Genomic DNA, 16,123 nt, shown 5'->3' with positions numbered 1-16,123 from the left:
AGGGGGGCCGCGTTCCCTCCCTGTCCCCAAGCCCGCTCGACACCCGCCAGGGCCTCCAGCACCCCCGGGACCGGCCATTGGGCTACCCATCGAAGGGGGAGAGCTGGCACTGCACCCACGAGTGACAGCCCCAGTGCGGGAGCGGGAACAGCCGCAGCGGTGTCAGGGCCACCCCCAGGCCAGGCCACGGGGCCATGCTGCCATCTAGTGACACCGAGAGCGGGGGCGGGAGTCCCAGTGTGCCCGGGACAGACGTGCAACGCCTGCCACACGCACGCTGAGCCTATGTGCTCCCGGTACAGACGTGCAACACCTTCCACACCCATGTGCAGCGCCCTACATACACACACGCCGCACACAATGCTCCGCACACCCCGAGCAGCGCTCGCTACCAACACCCCAGGACCCTCGTACGATCCCCCCGCACACGGCCCCGCCACGTCCCCCGCGCCTGCGCGAGCCCGTTTTCCCGCGGGCGCGCAGGCGCGTGAGGCGAAGGCCAAAATAGGGAGGGGTGGTGCGCGAGGGGGGCGTGGTCAGTGGTCAGGCGGTGCCGGTGGGCGGGGCTTCCAGGGGGGCGCGGTCAGGGTGGGGGCGGGTCCCATCCGCCCGCCCCGGGCCCCGCCCGCCCGCGCCGCCGCTCGCCCCGGGCTACCGGAGCTGTCGGCGATGGGCCCGGGCTGGCGGGTGGCCTCGGCCGTGCTGGTGGGCGGCAGCGTGGGGATCTTTGGGGGGCTGAGACGGGCGGCACTGGCCCTGCCCCGTCCCGCCGCCGTGCGGAGCCGCCCGGGCCGCGTCTGGCGCTGGCGGAACCTCCTGGTGTCGTTCGCACACTCCGTGCTGGCCGGGCTATGGGCCCTCTTCAGGTACCGGGGGAGGAGGAGAAGGGGAATGGGCAGGAGCACGAGCTCGAGCGCTGCTCCCGGGGAAGGAGGCACGGGGGGCGGGCGGGGTGTCTCTGGGGTGTCCCCGGGCTCGCCGTTCCCTCCAGCCTAGCCCCCAGGCTGACCCCTTCCTTCCCTCTGCTCCTGCCCCCAGCCTCTGGCACTCTCCGGAGCTGCTCTCCGACATCCAGGACGGCTACAGCGTCTCGGGGCACCTGCTGGTCTGCTTCTCCTCGGGTAAGGAACCAGGGCAGGGCCACGGCCGCAGCCACTCCACCCCACCCCACCCTCTTCAGCCTGGTCCAGGATGAGCTCCCCCAGTTCCCGAGCTGGGTCATTCTCGGTGCCTCCTGCCTTAATCACCAGCATGGAGTCTGCAAGCTGCCAGCCAGCCCCGGGGGCCTGGACGTCTCCCCACGCCCAGCCTGGGCGGAGACATTTCTGACACCTGGAGCCATGGTCACACCACCCTCCTCCTCCTCCTCACCGCTCCCTCCTACTGCAGTGGGTGATCGTGGTCGAGCCGGCCCCCCATCAAACGCTCTCCTTCATCCCACAGGCTACTTCATCCACGACAGCCTTGACATCATCTTCAACCACCAGTCCCGCTCATCTTGGGAGTACCTGGTGCACCATGCCATGGTGAGTACGGTGCCAGAGAGGTAAAAGGCTGGCACAGATGGGCTACCATGCACCCGGGGGTCAGACCATGCAGGTTTTGTGTGCTACAGCAGGAGCCCTTCCCTCCTCCTCATCCTGGCTGCCAAGGTGAGGGTGCCCGGTGGAGCAGGACACCTGCCAGTGTCTGCTCCAAGTTCCTGGAGCCAGACAGACTGCTGCACCAGGCCAGGGAAGAGCCAGAGGCTGGTCCCAGCTCCACACACAGGGAGGTTTAACTGGTTCCAGGGGAACTGGGTCTCCAGACTGGTTTTCCATTGGCCCAGGTGCCTGGGGGGCTAGGATCTCTGGGTTGTGGGGGGAGAAGCACTGTGTGTGCCCAAACCTTGATGGGGAAGGATCTTCCTCCCCCAGGGAGAGAAGATCTGACCCTGCTGTGTGTCCTTCTCCCCTCTCCCAGGCCATCTCTGCCTTCCTCTCGCTCATCATCACAGGCCGTTTCCTGGTGGCAGCAATGCTGCTGCTGCTGGTGGAGGTGAGCAACATCTTCCTCACCATCCGCATGCTGCTGAAGATGAGCAACGTGCCTTCCCCAGCCCTCTACGAGGCCAACAAGTATGTCAACCTGGTGATGTACTTCGCCTTCCGCCTGGCCCCCCAGTCTTACCTCACCTGGTACTTCCTCCGCTACGTGGAGGTGCAGGGCCAGGGTGCCTTCCTCACTGCCAACCTCCTGCTGCTCGATGCCATGATCCTCATGTACTTCTCCCGCCTCCTCCGCTCTGATTTTTTCCCTTCCCTGCGCAAGGGCTCTGCAGGGAGAGACGTGGATGGTGAGAAGTTTCTGATAGACTGAGACGTGCGTGCCGAGGGAGACCCAAGCTTTGGCTCCTGGAGGTCTTGGGCTCTCCAAACCTGCTCTGATGTGCCTTAGGGCTCACTCCCTGGCCACGGGCCCTGCCTTCCCCCACGCTCAGCTGCCTAAAAAGCATTTCCCTGCTGGACCAGCCTGACAGCCTTGCCGAGCCACAGGGATGCCACCAAAGCCAAGGGCACGGCTGATGGAGAAGCAGCCCAAGCTGACTTCTGTTCAGGCAGCTGGAGGGCCAGGGGTGGCTGTGTTTTGCCCGGAAAGGGTTGTGAGAGATCGGATGAGTTCCCTCCTGTGGTGATGTTGGGTGTAATGTGCATTAAAATTGGTCTGTATACTGCTGCCGCAGTACGCCTGGGCTGGCTTTTCTGTGGGGCAGAGTGGAGAGGGGAAGGATGGAAGGGACAAGGCCACTGGAAAGGATATATCCCCATTCCCAGCAGAGAGAGGGGGCACACTTCTGCCACTTGCTTTGTTCTAGGGACCCTCCAGGAATGTTCCTGAGCCTGGTAGGTCCTACCAACCCAGCTGTGTTGTGCTGAGCCTGAAAGAGCTCATCCCTCCCGTGGACTGGTCCCTTGTCTCGGCTTCTCTGGAGCCCCAGGACAGAGCAGAGAACCAGGAGAGGTTGGGAACCTGGCTGGAGTCCCCTGTCTGTGTCCTGGCGGCGAGGAGCCTGGCTGGACTCCATGACTCACCCGTCAGCCACGTGAAATGCAGCTGGCATGGGAAAGGCCATGGGCACTTCCTGGAAGATTGCTGCATGCTCACATCTCTCCGGAGTGATCCTCACCAGTATGGCTCCTGAGCACTGGGCACTCTCCTGCAGCCTCCAGCAGCCTTGCCGAGAGGGGGCTCAGCTCCCCAGGGGAGCTGGGCTAGAACTGGCCCAGCCGGTTCTGTAGAGCGCTGGAGCATTAGGGAGGCAAATCTCATGGACATGACAGCTCCAGCATCACAACAGATTGGCAGAAAACCACAGGGTTTAGAGGGACTCCTGTCCAGAACCTGCTCCAGTCCGGACCTGTCCTACCAACCCTACCAGCAGCTGGGACAGGTACTGTGGTTGGAGTAAGTGATTAAATGGGAAGCAGCAGGGGATCCCCCTTGCCCAGGGAGCAGGAAAACACCCCATGGGCTGGGAACCTGCCAGGGTTCCCCAACACCAACACCATTCTGTGTTGGCAGCTGGAGCAGGGATTCAACACTCGGGACACCCCGTGGGCAGGGAGCTATGGCAGCTTCAAGCCCACCTACTTGGCCCCCTCCTTGCTCAACTCAGAGCTCAGCAGGGAGGGCACAGCCTGACCCTCAGCAGCACAACCCCAGTGACACTTGTCCACCAACATGCCCCGCACAATTGAGCATGAATTTCCCAAAGCAGGGAGCCCAGCTCCCTCCTGGCTTCCATCCAGAACACTGGAGCAGAACTGGTGGGGCTGGGGCAGCTGTGGGTTGGGCCAGCTGCCAGCCCCGAGCAAGAAGCAAGCATGGGGGAAGCAAAGAAACCAGACCATTTCAGGATCAGGGCAGACTGCAAGTCATGCTGATGCAAAATCCCTTCCCAGCTTCCACCGCACAGCTCCAACCTGCTCCTCACCCCCTTGGCTTTGCTGTCAGATGGACACTTGTCCACCCCCACCCCATCTTTCTTGGGGTGACTACAGCTAGAGAGGCACAGGGCTCAGGCAGACCCCTGCTGCTCAGCCCCCTCTCAGGCTGCAGGCAGGAGGTTGCCCCCAACCCTCCAGAGCATCAACCCTGAGCCCAGGCAGGGAAGTCTCAAGACAAGGGCTGCAGAACCCAGCAGATTTTCACTCTCACAGCTTCAGCACCTTGCACAGCTGCCCCTGTATCCACCCACACCCCTAGGAGGGGTTAAACCACCACCCAAGATTCCACCACCCTCTGACTGGAGACTCCAAGGAACTCAATGTCCCACCGCCCAAGAGCTCAATTACCTCAATCAATATTTGGTCAGGCCTTTCACCATCTACACACTTAACATCAAGTGCCCCTGAAGGCTTAGCTGTACTGCTTCCTTCCCTGCTCACCCAGCACTCCACTCTCCTGTGACTCTCCCAGGGGCTCCGAAAAGCTGGATTCATCTACAATTTGAGGAAGCAAAACCGAGGCAGGAAGAGCAGTGAGTTTGGGAACAGCAGTGAAGCAAGTTTAAACCCCGTGAGGTTACAGGACATGTAACATGAACCCTGTCAGGGAAACCAGTCTGAGTCCCAGGCTGCCATGCAGGGATCACACCAAAATAAACCCCCACACAAACCCCCTGCGACTGGATTAGCACAAGGGCTTGGTCAAGTGGAGCTGGCAGCACAAGCAAACAGCTGATACACTCAGAAAAGACTGTGACACTCTGCTCATGCTGGATCTGAACTACCAACTGGTTTTTGTTGCAGTCACTACCTCTCTCCCAGGCACCCATCAACTCACAGTACACACACACATTCACCAGGAAGATCTGCAGGGCACCAGGGACACCAATGACAAACAGAGTAATTACACAGTGGGGGAAGGAAAAAAACAAAAAAAAAAAGCAGGAGGATAACAGAGGCCTGGGCTAAATGAGGCTATCTGGCACGTGGGCGAGTGCCACCTCCTGTTTACCAACAGCCAAGAGATCAGGTCAGTGATCTGGGGCTCTGTCAGAGCAGCCAGCTCTGCCCAACGAGTGCCAGGCTAGAGGGAGGAAAGGAGAGAGGGAGGGAGGGAGGGAGGAAGGGAGGGAGGGAGGAAGGGAGGGAGGGAGGGAGGGAGGGAGGGAGGGAGGGAGGGAGGGAGGGAGGGAGGGGCCCCTTCACCAGAATCAAAACATCCCCCAAGCTTTGCTGGGTGCTCTCTTTGGCATGGGCTGTGCTGTCACAAAACACAAGAGCCCCAGGTGGTGTCACAGGGTTTATTATCCCATCTGTAGAGTCCTCGTTCCATGCAGTCTAGATGATTCCAATCTGGAAAGAAGCAAACCATGTCAGAACAGATGTGATGGGTGCAGAAAGGCAGAGCCTCCCACACTATGGTTTGTACCCCTGCTGACCTCAGGACTGAAACAGAAACCCTTCTTGCACCTCATTTTCCTCTCTTCTAATGAGCTCCCAACAGCTCATTAAACACTCTGTCAACTCAGAAGCTGCAGGATAATCTCTGCACCTTCTCTGCTGCAGTCCTGTGGAGCCCCTGCCTGGAGGAGCTGAAGAACAGCAGTTTTTTCTCAGTTAACTTTTCACGTGTAACCTCACCATCCTCCAGAAGGATCTGTGCTTTGACAACCTGCTCTTGCTTCTAATCCCACCTCACAACCAGGACACTCCACAGAAGTGCTGCTGTGCTTGAAGCACAAGTACCTTCACTGTGTGCCTGGAAGGACAACGTGGCACAGGATATACAAGACAGAAGCTACAAAGTTTCAGATTTCTCACCTTGTTGGCTACATCCAGCGCATCATAATCTGGAGCCAGTCGGACATAAGCCTTCTTCTCCCCATCAGGCCTAGAGAGGAAGAAGAGGCATCAAAAGAGAGACACACAACTCCTCCTACCTGATCCCTGCTCCCACTATCACAGTGTGCATCAGTGGTTCCTTTGGAAACATCACTTTAGTCAGTGGTCAAAAAAAGTTCACATCATTTGCACAAGACTGCCCAGGTGTCAGAAGAGGTCCCTGATGAAAATGACCCTCTGGTCTGCCAGCACTTCCAAATTCCACTCAAGATATGCTCAGTCACAGCTGCATTTCTCAAAACTTGGAATACTGAGAACACTGTGGAGCTTAATCCCACACTCCCCAGAGCACCCACAACTCCTGACACTCAGACCCCATTCCTATTTCCTGCTAAAAGCCACTCTGGGCTCTTGGAAGCACCTCACCCCATTCTCACCTGATCAACGTGTTGACCTTGGCCACGTCGATATCATACAGCTTCTTGACAGCCTGTTTGATCTGGTGCTTGTTTGCCTTGACATCAACAATAAACACCAGGGTATTGTTATCCTCAATCTTCTTCATGGCTGATTCTGTGGTCAAAGGGAACTTGATAATGGCATAATGGTCCAGCCTGCAGGAGAGAGATCCTATGGTCAACAGAGGCTGGCAGATGTAAGCTCTGCACTCCAGGAGCTTTCTTTGGGATGCATCAGTTGTCAAAAAAGTTCTAATCACCAACTCTCAGGCTTTGGTCGCTTAAAATCATCACCTGCACCCCAAGCACCCACTGCTCTGCCACCAAGGTGTATGCTGGGCAGGTAGCAAGTCTCACTCTAGGATCTGCAGCAAGGCACAGGTCCCCACCCCAGCCCACACCCCACACGTACTTGTTTCTCCGTGGGGCACTCTTCCGGGGGTACTTGGGCTGCCGCCGCAGCCGCAGGGTCTTGGGCCTGCGGAAGGTGGGTGACGTGCGGATCTTCTTCTTCTTGTGACTGTGGACCCCCTTCAGGACGGCCTTCTTGGCCTTCAGTGCCTTGGCCTTTGCCTCTGTCTTTGGAGGCACAGCTACAACAACAGCTCAGTCAGCACAACCAGGCTCCGCAGGACCAGCACATGCTCCCCTAAACGGGCCATGGTTTCCCCTATTACGCAACTCAGCGAACAGGACCTCTCCAAATAGCCCGAGCTCTCATCCAACCAAGACCTGCCCAAAAAGGCCCAACAGAGTTTCAGTTTCCCTCCTCCCGCCCCTCTCCATCAAACCAATCTCCCACTTCACCAGAGACCAGGGACACTCATTCCCTCCCCACAGCCTCCGAGGGTCTCCACACCGCGCTGAGGTCTCACTCTCCCTCAGAGAACCGCACCGGGCCCGCCGCTATAGGCCTCTCCCGCCACCTCCACGTGCCCACGGCCCAGCACCGGCCCGCAGCCCCCCTTCACCCCCAAAACCGCTCAGCCCGACCCCACCGCGTACACAAGCACCCTGGGGGAGTAAAGTTTTCCAGCAGTCCCTCCCTCTACACTACACATCACAGACCCGGCCCCCCCAAGCCCTCACCCTCCTTCTTCGCCTTGGGCGCCATCTTGGCCAGGCGGAAGCCGAAAGGGGTCTCCCGCCCCGCACCGCACGGGCTTATAGCCCAAAATCTCGCGAGAGTTCTCGTCACACTGTCACAACTCTCGCGGCGCCGCGGGGCACGCCGGGAACGGTAGTACTCACCGGGTGCCTCGTTCACGCATGCTCACATGTCCCTCGGCCCCGCGGAGCCTCATGGGAGTTGTAGTCCTCCGCCACCACTTCCCGCCGCCACCGCCCCGACGGCGGGAGGCCAGGAGGAGCCCTCGGTGGGGAGGGGAATTACCGGGGTCTTGTGGCGTAGGCAGCAGTGCGGTGGCCCAGCCCCGGAGGAACGGGCGTCCAGGCCACTCCCCCGCCCCCGCGGGAAGGGGGGTGTGGCCTGGACGCCCGTTCCTCCGGGGCTAGGAGTGCAGCACCGAGCACCGCTACCGGAGCCGGGAGGTTCGCGGTAACGGGGACGCCTCCCTCACATCATACCCCCGGGAAGGGCAACGGGATGGGGCGGGGAGGGTTTGGCAGTAGACTGGAATAAGGCGTGGGGACGTGTTTTGGGACGGTGGGGACCGTGCAGGGGGGGACACGAGGTGGGAGACACGGCGGGAAGAGTTGGGACACGGGTATGGACGTGCACGGGGATGGGGGGACAGAGGGACAAGCACACGTGAGGACGCGAGGATGGGTGGGACACAGGGACAGGAGAGATACGAGAATGTTGGTGATGGATGGGACACGGGATAGGCATGCGTGGGGGAGGTGGGACACGGGGTTGGGGGAGACATGGGGACAGCCACACTTGGAGGAAGAGGGACACGGGGTCCGGGGGACCGCCACATGGGGCCCCGTGGCACACGGCGAGAGCTGTATACTGGGATGCCACGCTTGGGATATGGGGACAGCTGGGACATGGGGACATTGGTGTCCTGGTGTACAGGGACTTGGGGGATGTCTGGGACATGGGGAAATCTGTGCCCTGGAGTGTGGGGGCAGCTACACCTGGGGACATGGAGACGGCTGGAACATGGGGACAGCCACACTCGGGGTGGCTGCGACACGGGGACAGCCATGCTGAGGGATATGGGGACAGTCAGGACAGGGGGACAGCTATGTCCCGGGGAATGCGGAGAGAACAGAGACAAGGGGACAGCCCCACTTGGGGACAGAGGGACAGCTCTATTACGGGATGCTGTGCATAGGGACAGCTGGGACACGGGAACATCATCACTCCCCCTGTCCCCAGCCCTCGCGGTGGCCCTTAGCCCGTCCCCGCTCCCCCCGGCCACCCAGGCGGCCCCGCGGGATGATGAACGTGCTGGCTCCGGTCCGCAGGGACAGGGTCATCGCCGACCTGCCCCCGGTGAGCGGGGGTGGGAGAGACAGCGGGGGCCGTGGGCGTGACCTCACCCCGCCCCGTGGTCACACCAGGGTCTCCCTTTGTCCCCCCCAAACAGTGTTTTCGGAAGGAGGCCGCCCTGCACGCCCGTCCCGCCTTCCACCCCACGGTGGCCAGCGCCTGCCAGGAGCAGCGGACCGGCACCGTGGGGTGAGCTGGAGCGGATCTGGGGATCCCCCGCCCCAGAGCTGGCTCGGAAACGGGTACTGACGACGGGTACTGTGCGTCCCCCACCCCAGTCCTGGTGGGGGTCCCCAGCATCGGCGCCGCGTGGCTGCCGGCGTGTGCCGAGCTCTGCGTCATGACGCAGGAATGCAGTGTGGGGGGGGCCCACGGGGGACACCCACACGGTGGTCTGGGCTGAGCAGGGCAGGACAGACAGGCTGCGGGGGGGCTGCTGGACGTGGGGAGTCTGTGGGGTGACACCCACCCACCCCACAAACTCCTCTGCTCTCAGGGCTTGCTGGGTGGGGGGAAGCCCCCTGACCCACTCAGTGGCCGTGCATCCTCCTGACCTGCAGGTTCAAGATCTCAAAGATCATTGTGGTGGGAGACCTCTCAGTGGGGAAGACCTGCCTGATCAACCGGTAACAGGACCACCCCCCCCCCAAGAGGCTCTGCATGTGGGGGGGACATAGGGGAAGAGACCCCCACCCCCTCCAAAGGGCAGCAACACCTTGGGCTGATCCCAGTTCTCACCAGACTGGTGCTTGTAACCCCCCAGGATGAGGGGCACTGAGCCCTCAGAGAGGGGTCTTGGGGGGTCCTAGGGACAATGACACACATGTCTGTGCCCCCCAGGTTTTGCAAGGACACCTTTGACAAGAACTACAAGGCAACCATTGGGGTGGATTTCGAGATGGAGCGGTTCGAGGTGCTGGGGGTTCCCTTCAGTCTGCAGCTGTGAGTGGGTGCCAATTCCCCCAGCCCCCACAACCCTGTGGCCCCCTCTCACCTTCCACCTCCCCCCAGGTGGGACACTGCTGGCCAGGAGCGCTTCAAGTGCATCGCCTCCACCTACTACCGAGGAGCACAAGGTGAAGTCCCCACTGTGTCCTACTTCACCATGTCCCACCCCACCAGCTGGCCCACTCCCCATCTCACCCTTTCTCCTCCCCAGCCATTGTCATTGTCTTTGATGTAAATGATGTGGCATCCCTGGAGCACACACGGTAGGTGACTCGAGTCCCTGGTGGTACCAGGGACAAGCATGGTGGAGGGTGGGGATGGATGGAGAGGTGGGAGTGGGGCTGGAGTGGGTGTACTGCTGTTGTGCGAGCAAGAGGACAGCGCTCGGCCACCAGCACTGGTGAAAGCATCCCACACAGGCAGTGGCTGGCTGATGCCCTGAAGGAGAATGACCCATCCAACGTGATCCTCTTCTTGGTGGGGTCCAAGAAGGACCTGAGTGTGAGTGTGTCCCCCACCCTGTGGGCTCCCTGTGCCCTGACTTGGTGGGACTGTCCCTGTCACCCACCCACTCCTGGCTCACTCGGCAGACGCCAGCACAGTACAGCCTGATGGAGAAGGATGCTCTCAAGGTGGCCCAGGAGATGCAGGCAGAATACTGGGCTGTCTCCTCACTCACTGGTGGGTTCCTGGCCAGGTGGGGGTATGCAGACCACGGGGTTCAGACAGGTGAGGGGACACTCAGGGGGTCTCATCCCACGGGGCAGGGGAGAACGTGCGGGATTTCTTCTTCCGCGTGGCAGCACTGACCTTTGAGAGCAGCGTGCTGGCCGAGCTGGAGCGCAGCAGCACCCGCAAGATCGGTGACACCGTGCGTGAGTACCCCTAGCCAGACCCGTGTGGATACACCTCCCCCCCCTACCTCCATCCACCTTCCTTCCCTCCCTCTGTCCCTCCAGGGATCAGCAGCAACGAGAGTGACCTGTACCAGTCGGCACCGCGCAAGAAACCCAAGTGCTGCCAGTGAGGGGACAGCCCCTGGACCCCCCCGCGCTCCCACCTCTGGACCAAAGAGGGGCCCTGGGGAGCCATCCTGGTCCCCCAGCTCCCCTGGCCCCCTGGCTGCCCAAGCACCCACAGCCAGGAGCTCCATTCAGCTCCCTTTACCTATGCAAACCCAGGTACTGCTCACAGGGGGCGATGCCCCCGGGCTCCTATTTGTCTTAATAAAACATTTTTTATGCTTTTTAAGAAAGGTGTGGGGCTGGGGACTGGGATGGTGCATAGCACCCTGGTGGGATGAGAGAGCCAGGGGAGGATGGCTGCCATTTTGCTGGGAGTGGCCATCGGGTATGGCGAAAGGCAAACTGGGTAGTGGATGGTTTGGGCATCCCACCCCCAAGGAGCCAGCAGCCCCACTGGGGGACGTGGGGGGACAGGTCACTGCAGCCTTCCCATCATTCCCAGCCAAACTGGTGGCGGTCAAAGTAGGGCTGCAGGCGGGGGGGGGATGCAGTGGGAGCACTTGTAACGCTCCTGGATCCACCGCCCACCCTCGCTGTCCTCGATACAGATGGCAGCCACGCCTGTGGAGACACAGGGATGGGGCTCAGCACCACAGGATATGGGGATGGTGGTCACACTGCAGCCAGAGGTGCAACCCAAGGGTGCCCTGGCTCTCCCCTCCTACCTGCCACGACCCCCCCCTGCTGCTCCACCAGCTGGATGGCCGCTCGCATGGTGCCCCCCGTTTCCACCCACTGGTCCACCAGCAGGATGCGCAGACCTGGGATGGGACAGAGGCTGCAGCTGAGTGCCCGGTGCCCACCCTGAGAGCCCTCCCCCCAGCCAAGACAGGAGCTCACCTGGTGAGATAGCATCAGTGCGGACCTCCATCACCTTCTCTCGGCCTGAGTAGTCGGTGTAGGGCTGTGTCAGTGTCTGCACGCAGAGGTGTCCAGCTTTGCGGATGGCCAGGAAGCCTTTCTGCAGCATGGCAGCGATGGCAGCACCTGGGGAGTGGACATGGCACCATCAGCTTCTGCAGGGACGAGGGACAGGGACCCTGGGCTCACCCTAATGTCTGCTCACCCAGGATGAAGCCCATGGCATCGATGCCAGCCACCATGTCAATGGGGTCTCCCTGGAAGGGCTGCAGCAGGTCGGCCAGGCAGTCCTGCAAGCCCTGGGGGGAGAGCAGGAGTGCTGTGTGCCTGCAGCCTATTGTGGCCACTTGCAGCCCTGTGCCCTTGGGCACAGCTGGGTGCCCCATAGAGCTGCAGCCCACCCCGGCACCCCCGTGGGTGCCATCCACCCCAGGCACTGGGTACTTGCGGGTGGCAGTAGAGCCGGGAGGGGTCCAGCCAGGCATAGTTGGGACCTTTGATGTTGGAGGCCATCAGTGCAAGGTACCAGCCCTTCTCCCGGGTGACAGGGACGCGGCACAGGTCCATGTGCAGGGACCGCAGACACTGTGGGCATTGAGCAAGCAACAAGGTCCCCAACAGCCCCCCAAGAGAAGTACCCACAGGTCTCCATGGGGACCCCCACCCCACACATGGCCACCCCGGGGCCCCAGTGTGCCCGAGTCTTCATACCTGGGTGCTGGTGGTGAGACTGAACTGAGCAGGACTGTCAAGGGAGAGTCACTGTCACGGGAAGTGTCACAGACAGCAACAGCTGAGCTGGGTTGGCCCCTGTGGCACTGGGCCTGTGCCAGCACCATCTGCCAGGCCTGGGCTGGTGCCAAGCAGGAGCCTGTGATGTGACCCCCACTCCCTGGCGGGTGCACAGTAGGAGACACCAAGGCAAGGACATTCACATCCCATGTTGGTGTCCCCAGCACCCAGCTGTGTGCTCCAGCCCTGCCAGGGCATGGTGCAGGTGGCATGGTACCCGAGGCACCCCATGTGTGCCGGGGTCAGCAAGCTGGGGTGATGCTCAGGGTGCAGCTCTGGAGCCTGTGGGTCTTGGGCAGCGTGGGGACTTTGTGGCCACACACATCCCCCTTGGGGTGTTGGGGCACTGTCCTGCCTGTCCAAGCACTGGCTTCCCCAGCCACTTGGTGTGCCAGATCCATGTCTGGAGTGCCAAGGGGCTCTGTGTAAGGGACGCAGCCACAGGGCCGGGCACTAGCAGCCCTGCTGGGCACGGAGACCATCCGTGGGGTGGGACGTGGGGACACAAGGAGCATCCCTCTCCCTTCGGGGCTGCCGCGGGGCCGGGGGTCCTGTGAGGGCCGGTGCGTCATGGGGCGGGGGCGTTGGGGCCGGCACATTACCGGTCCCCGGCACATCACCCCACCGGCTACCACAGCAACGGGGCCCGGCCCCACCGGGAGGGGTAACCCCTTCTCCGCGGGCTGCCGGTCTGGGATGCGCCGCGGCTCCGGGGAGCGGCTCCAACACCGCGGCTCTCCGGGACTACCCCGCACGGTGCCGTGGTGAGCCGCACCGGGCCGTGGAGAGCCCCCCCGCGTGGGCGGGCTGCGCGGAACTATAAGGCGGCCCCTGGGCAGCGATCGGCGCGGGGCCATGTGCACCCCGGGGCTGCTCCGTCGCCTTCTCCTCCTCCTCCTTCTCCTCCTCCTCCCCCCGCTGCTGGCAGCCGCCCCCGGAGCTGGAGCGGCCCCGCCGGGACGGACCCGCGTCCGCCGCGGGCTCACCTACCCCGGGACCCTGTGGTGTGGAGCGGGGAGCAACGCGGATGCCTACGAGCAGCTGGGTAAGTGCAGAGGGACAGCTGCGACCTGCTCCCCACCATCCCATCCCATCCCATCCCATCCCATCCCATCCCTTCCTATCCCAGCCCAGTACTGGTTGAGTCCCCACCAATCCTAGCCCAGTCCCATCCCAGTACTGGGATTCACTCCAATCCCCATCCATCTCCATGCTAGTTCAATTCCTATCTGTCCCAGTTCAGTCCCCACCTCAGGTCCAGTCCCATCCCTATTCACTTGTGTCTTGTCCCCATCACAAGGCTGGTCCATCCTGGTCCCCAAACTGGTCCCATCATTATTCCCATCCTTATACTGGTCCAGTCCTGATCCATTCTCTGTCCCCAACCTGATCCCTAATCCATCTTGCTCCCATTATTGTCTCCATGCCAGTGTTGGTCCAACCTGATCCATTCCCAGTCCTTACCCTGATAACAGCCCAGTCCCACTCTTGGTCCTGGTCCAGTCCTGGTCCCCATCCTGATCCCAGCCTAGTCCCCGTCTTTTCTCCACTATGGTACTGGTGCACCTCCCATCCCATCCCATCCCATCCCATCCCATCCCATCCCATCCCATCCCACCCCATGCCATGCCATGCCATGCCATGCCATGCCATGCCATCCCATCCCATCCCATCCCATCCCATCCCATCCCATCCCAGTGCCAGCCTTGTCCCCATCCTGTCCCAGCCTCTATCCATCCCAGTACAATTCCAGTCCCATCTCAAGCCAATTGACTTCCAATCCCAGTCCTAGCCCAGTTCATCCCCCAGCCCCAGTGTGCCCCTCCCTCCAGCCCTGCCTGACCCTGTTACCTGCTCTGCAGGGGAGCACCGGGACACGGATCGGTGCTGCCGGGACCATGACCACTGCCAGCACGTCATCCACCCCTTCACCGCCCGCTACGGGTACCGCAACCTGCGCTGGCACACCATCAGCCACTGCGACTGCGACCACAGGTGGGCGGCTGTGCCCCACAGCATCCCTCCATCTTGGGGCAGGGGGGGGTGGGGGATCCCAGCCCCTCCAGTAGCTCCCCCCCAACCCCTGTTGTGCCCCACGGCAGGTTGAAGGAGTGCCTGCAGCGAGTGAACGACACGGCCTCACGAGTGGTGGGCCAGGCCTTCTTCAACGTCATCCAGGTGCCCTGCTTTGAGTTCACCTACAAGGAGGAGTGCGTAGAGCCCTACCTCTACATCTGGTGAGTATGTGTCCCCCCTCCACGTTGGGGACCATCCTCTTGCTTGGCCTCACCTCCTTGCTCTCTGTAGGTGCAAATCGTACAACACGGTGGCCATTGCCGTGCCCAGGGAGCCAGTGCTGTATGAGTTCGGTGGGGAGCTCATCGACCGGGCAGCAAGGCCCAGGGGGGTCCTTCTGAGCCCCCCATGGAGCAGCACAGGTGAAGGAGACAACCCATTGGAGCATCATGTGCCTGCTCAGCTGCTGCCCCCCTTCAAGGCAGCCAAGAAAGAGAGGAAGGGGAGGAAGAAAGGCAAGAAAAAGAAGGGGAAAGGCCTGAAAAAGAAAAATCCTTCTGAAAACAGGGAGCTAAGCCATCCTGCAGCCATTGTCCCTGCAGGGCAGGACCCCTGGGTCTCCCTGGACTCAGGCGAAGCAACCAACACCATCCTGAGTGATGCCCCAGCATGGCAGGACACGGGCAAGGAGCTGACCCCAGTCTCCCCATCCCCTGTCCCCACCGCCAGCAGGAAGAGGAGGAGGAAGGAGAGAAACAGAAAGAAGAGGCTGAAAATCAACATGGAGGCAGAGCCCTGACTGCTCCTGCGTGGGTCTTGGCTGTGTAATAAAGTTTTTGCTCAAGCAGATGGTGCAGCCTCAGCCTTGTCTCTGTGGGGGGTAAAAGGATCCGGTGGTGGCATCCAGGGGAAATCCCAGGGCTGATCCTGCTGGTAGGACTGTGGGGGGGAAGCACCTGGAGCTGGAGGGGGCTATGGGGTGGATTTGAACTGCCCCTCACTGGTCCCACCAGCTCACATCATCTTCCCAGGCATGGGAGAGGGTGAGTTGCTGCTCTGGCTGGGGACACATCTCTTGTCCCCACGCTGGCACAGGGCAGAGCCTTGCTTTCAGCTCCCTGCTACAGCTGGTTGAGCTCCAGCTCCCCGGGGCGACTGGAGGAGCAGTTAATGAATTCCACCAGCCCAGCTCCCTCCTCTTTTTAACCGGTTGCCTTTTCTCTGGCTGGGAGGAGCTCAGGGTTCTGCACTAGCACCAGCTCCTTCTCCAGCCCCCAGCAATGGCTGCGAGGGGCCTTGTCCCTCCCGAGCTGCTGCTCAATCTCCCTACAGGAGCTCTTTGGAGAGGGACAGCAGCGAAGCTTTTCCAGCCCTGGGACAAAGGCAGACGCAAACTGCCCACATCCCTGCTTGGTGGATTGTGATCACAGCCCAATCCCTTCACCAAAAACTGGGCTCCTGTAGCAACAAGTTTGAGGGCAGTTTCCAGAGATGGGGACATTGCCATCCACTCCTGCAAAACACTTCCAAGTGTTTTGCCTCCCCTTCTCCTACCCAGTGTGGCCATTAGAAAGACCTTCCTGCACCAGCTCTGAATTCCAGAACGTGAAAAAGCTGGAGGAGCGCGTGGTACAGTCCCAAATCCCTGAAATAAGTGGATCACAAAAGCCTGGAGTTATGCAGCAAGGTTGTGAGAGGCATCTCACCCTCTCCTGAGGAGCCACTGGGTGCAAA

The 16,123-nt window shown here is 61.2% G+C and overlaps 5 protein-coding genes and 2 non-coding genes across 8 annotated transcripts in view; 3 read left to right on the top strand and 4 right to left on the bottom strand.

Annotated features, from left to right (window-relative positions):
* The first annotated feature begins 623 nt into the window (after nucleotides 1-623).
* Nucleotides 624-2,721, top strand: TLCD1 (TLC domain containing 1). The gene is made up of 4 exons (XM_030462557.1): nucleotides 624-866; nucleotides 1,039-1,121; nucleotides 1,444-1,526; nucleotides 1,963-2,721. Exons 1-4 carry the CDS (start codon nucleotides 670-672, stop codon nucleotides 2,356-2,358), a joined length of 759 nt encoding a protein of 252 aa, XP_030318417.1. The 5' UTR covers nucleotides 624-669; the 3' UTR covers nucleotides 2,359-2,721.
* Nucleotides 2,722-5,273: 2,552 nt separating this feature from the next.
* RPL23A (ribosomal protein L23a) lies at nucleotides 5,274-7,450 on the bottom strand. The gene is made up of 5 exons (XM_030462517.1): nucleotides 7,376-7,450; nucleotides 6,699-6,879; nucleotides 6,266-6,442; nucleotides 5,808-5,877; nucleotides 5,274-5,339 (listed from the first exon to the last, which is right to left on the bottom strand). Exons 1-5 carry the CDS (start codon nucleotides 7,398-7,400, stop codon nucleotides 5,325-5,327), a joined length of 468 nt encoding a protein of 155 aa, XP_030318377.1. The 5' UTR covers nucleotides 7,401-7,450; the 3' UTR covers nucleotides 5,274-5,324.
* On the bottom strand, nucleotides 5,953-6,020 carry LOC115599400. The gene has a single exon (XR_003988378.1). It is a non-coding gene; the product is annotated as a small nucleolar RNA SNORD42 (small nucleolar RNA).
* LOC115599401 lies at nucleotides 6,515-6,587 on the bottom strand. The gene has a single exon (XR_003988379.1). It is a non-coding gene; the product is annotated as a small nucleolar RNA Z17 (small nucleolar RNA).
* A 311-nt stretch (nucleotides 7,451-7,761) lies between the features above and the next one.
* On the top strand, nucleotides 7,762-10,887 carry RAB34 (RAB34, member RAS oncogene family). 2 transcript variants are annotated; one of them, XM_030462352.1, is made up of 11 exons: nucleotides 7,762-7,837; nucleotides 8,634-8,750; nucleotides 8,845-8,936; nucleotides 9,308-9,373; nucleotides 9,588-9,689; nucleotides 9,759-9,823; nucleotides 9,907-9,958; nucleotides 10,115-10,196; nucleotides 10,286-10,376; nucleotides 10,463-10,570; nucleotides 10,655-10,887. In XM_030462352.1, the coding sequence occupies exons 2-11, from the start codon at nucleotides 8,694-8,696 to the stop codon at nucleotides 10,720-10,722; spliced, it is 783 nt and encodes a 260-aa protein (XP_030318212.1). In that variant the 5' UTR covers nucleotides 7,762-7,837; nucleotides 8,634-8,693; the 3' UTR covers nucleotides 10,723-10,887. The 2 variants fall into 2 exon arrangements, with proteins under 2 accessions (XP_030318212.1, XP_030318211.1); XM_030462351.1 differs by having other exon boundaries at nucleotides 7,776-7,844.
* Nucleotides 10,888-11,000: 113 nt separating this feature from the next.
* LOC103529672 (adenine phosphoribosyltransferase-like) lies at nucleotides 11,001-12,360 on the bottom strand. Its single transcript, XM_030462353.1, has 6 exons — nucleotides 12,293-12,360; nucleotides 12,026-12,166; nucleotides 11,787-11,880; nucleotides 11,561-11,707; nucleotides 11,386-11,481; nucleotides 11,001-11,281 (listed from the first exon to the last, which is right to left on the bottom strand). Exons 2-6 carry the CDS (start codon nucleotides 12,146-12,148, stop codon nucleotides 11,178-11,180), a joined length of 564 nt encoding a protein of 187 aa, XP_030318213.1. The 5' UTR covers nucleotides 12,149-12,166; nucleotides 12,293-12,360; the 3' UTR covers nucleotides 11,001-11,177.
* Nucleotides 12,361-13,167: 807 nt separating this feature from the next.
* PROCA1 (protein interacting with cyclin A1) overlaps nucleotides 13,168-16,123 on the top strand; it is a 3,515-nt gene continuing 559 nt past the window's right edge. Inside the window, exons 1-4 of the mRNA XM_030462684.1 lie at nucleotides 13,168-13,418; nucleotides 14,236-14,368; nucleotides 14,476-14,610; nucleotides 14,681-14,840. Coding sequence (XP_030318544.1) covers nucleotides 13,229-13,418; nucleotides 14,236-14,368; nucleotides 14,476-14,610; nucleotides 14,681-14,840 — 618 coding nt within the window. The 5' untranslated portion in view covers nucleotides 13,168-13,228. The remainder of the gene's footprint in view (nucleotides 13,419-14,235; nucleotides 14,369-14,475; nucleotides 14,611-14,680; nucleotides 14,841-16,123) is intronic.

This window comes from Calypte anna, chromosome 19 (assembly GCF_003957555.1).
Source record: "Calypte anna isolate BGI_N300 chromosome 19, bCalAnn1_v1.p, whole genome shotgun sequence".
Lineage (NCBI taxonomy): Eukaryota > Metazoa > Chordata > Aves > Apodiformes > Trochilidae > Calypte > Calypte anna.
The sequence above is the reverse complement of the archived record's forward strand: the minus strand, read 5'-3'. Positions and strand labels throughout refer to the sequence as shown.

Coding starts and splice junctions, on each gene's coding strand:
- TLCD1 (XM_030462557.1), top strand. CDS start 670: ATGGGCCCGGGCTGGCGGGTGGCCTCGGCCGTGCTGGTGGGCGGCAGC. Junction 867..1,038: donor GGGCTATGGGCCCTCTTCAG/GTACCGGGGGAG, acceptor TCCTGCCCCCAG/CCTCTGGCACTCTCCGGAGC. Junction 1,122..1,443: donor GCTGGTCTGCTTCTCCTCGG/GTAAGGAACCAG, acceptor TTCATCCCACAG/GCTACTTCATCCACGACAGC.
- RPL23A (XM_030462517.1), bottom strand. CDS start 7,400: ATGGCGCCCAAGGCGAAGAAGGAGG. Junction 6,443..6,698: donor AGTGCCCCACGGAGAAACAA/GTACGTGTGGGG, acceptor TCTCTCCTGCAG/GCTGGACCATTATGCCATTA. Junction 5,878..6,265: donor AAGGTCAACACGTTGATCAG/GTGAGAATGGGG, acceptor CTTCCTCTCTAG/GCCTGATGGGGAGAAGAAGG.
- RAB34 (XM_030462352.1), top strand. CDS start 8,694: ATGATGAACGTGCTGGCTCCGGTCCGCAGGGACAGGGTCATCGCCGAC. Junction 9,690..9,758: donor GTTCCCTTCAGTCTGCAGCT/GTGAGTGGGTGC, acceptor ACCTCCCCCCAG/GTGGGACACTGCTGGCCAGG. Junction 10,377..10,462: donor GGCTGTCTCCTCACTCACTG/GTGGGTTCCTGG, acceptor CCCACGGGGCAG/GGGAGAACGTGCGGGATTTC.
- LOC103529672 (XM_030462353.1), bottom strand. CDS start 12,148: ATGGACCTGTGCCGCGTCCCTGTCACCCGGGAGAAGGGCTGGTACCTT. Junction 11,881..12,025: donor GGCTCTACTGCCACCCGCAA/GTACCCAGTGCC, acceptor CTCTCCCCCCAG/GGCTTGCAGGACTGCCTGGC. Junction 11,282..11,385: donor GCAGGGGGGGGTCGTGGCAG/GTAGGAGGGGAG, acceptor GTGTCTCCACAG/GCGTGGCTGCCATCTGTATC.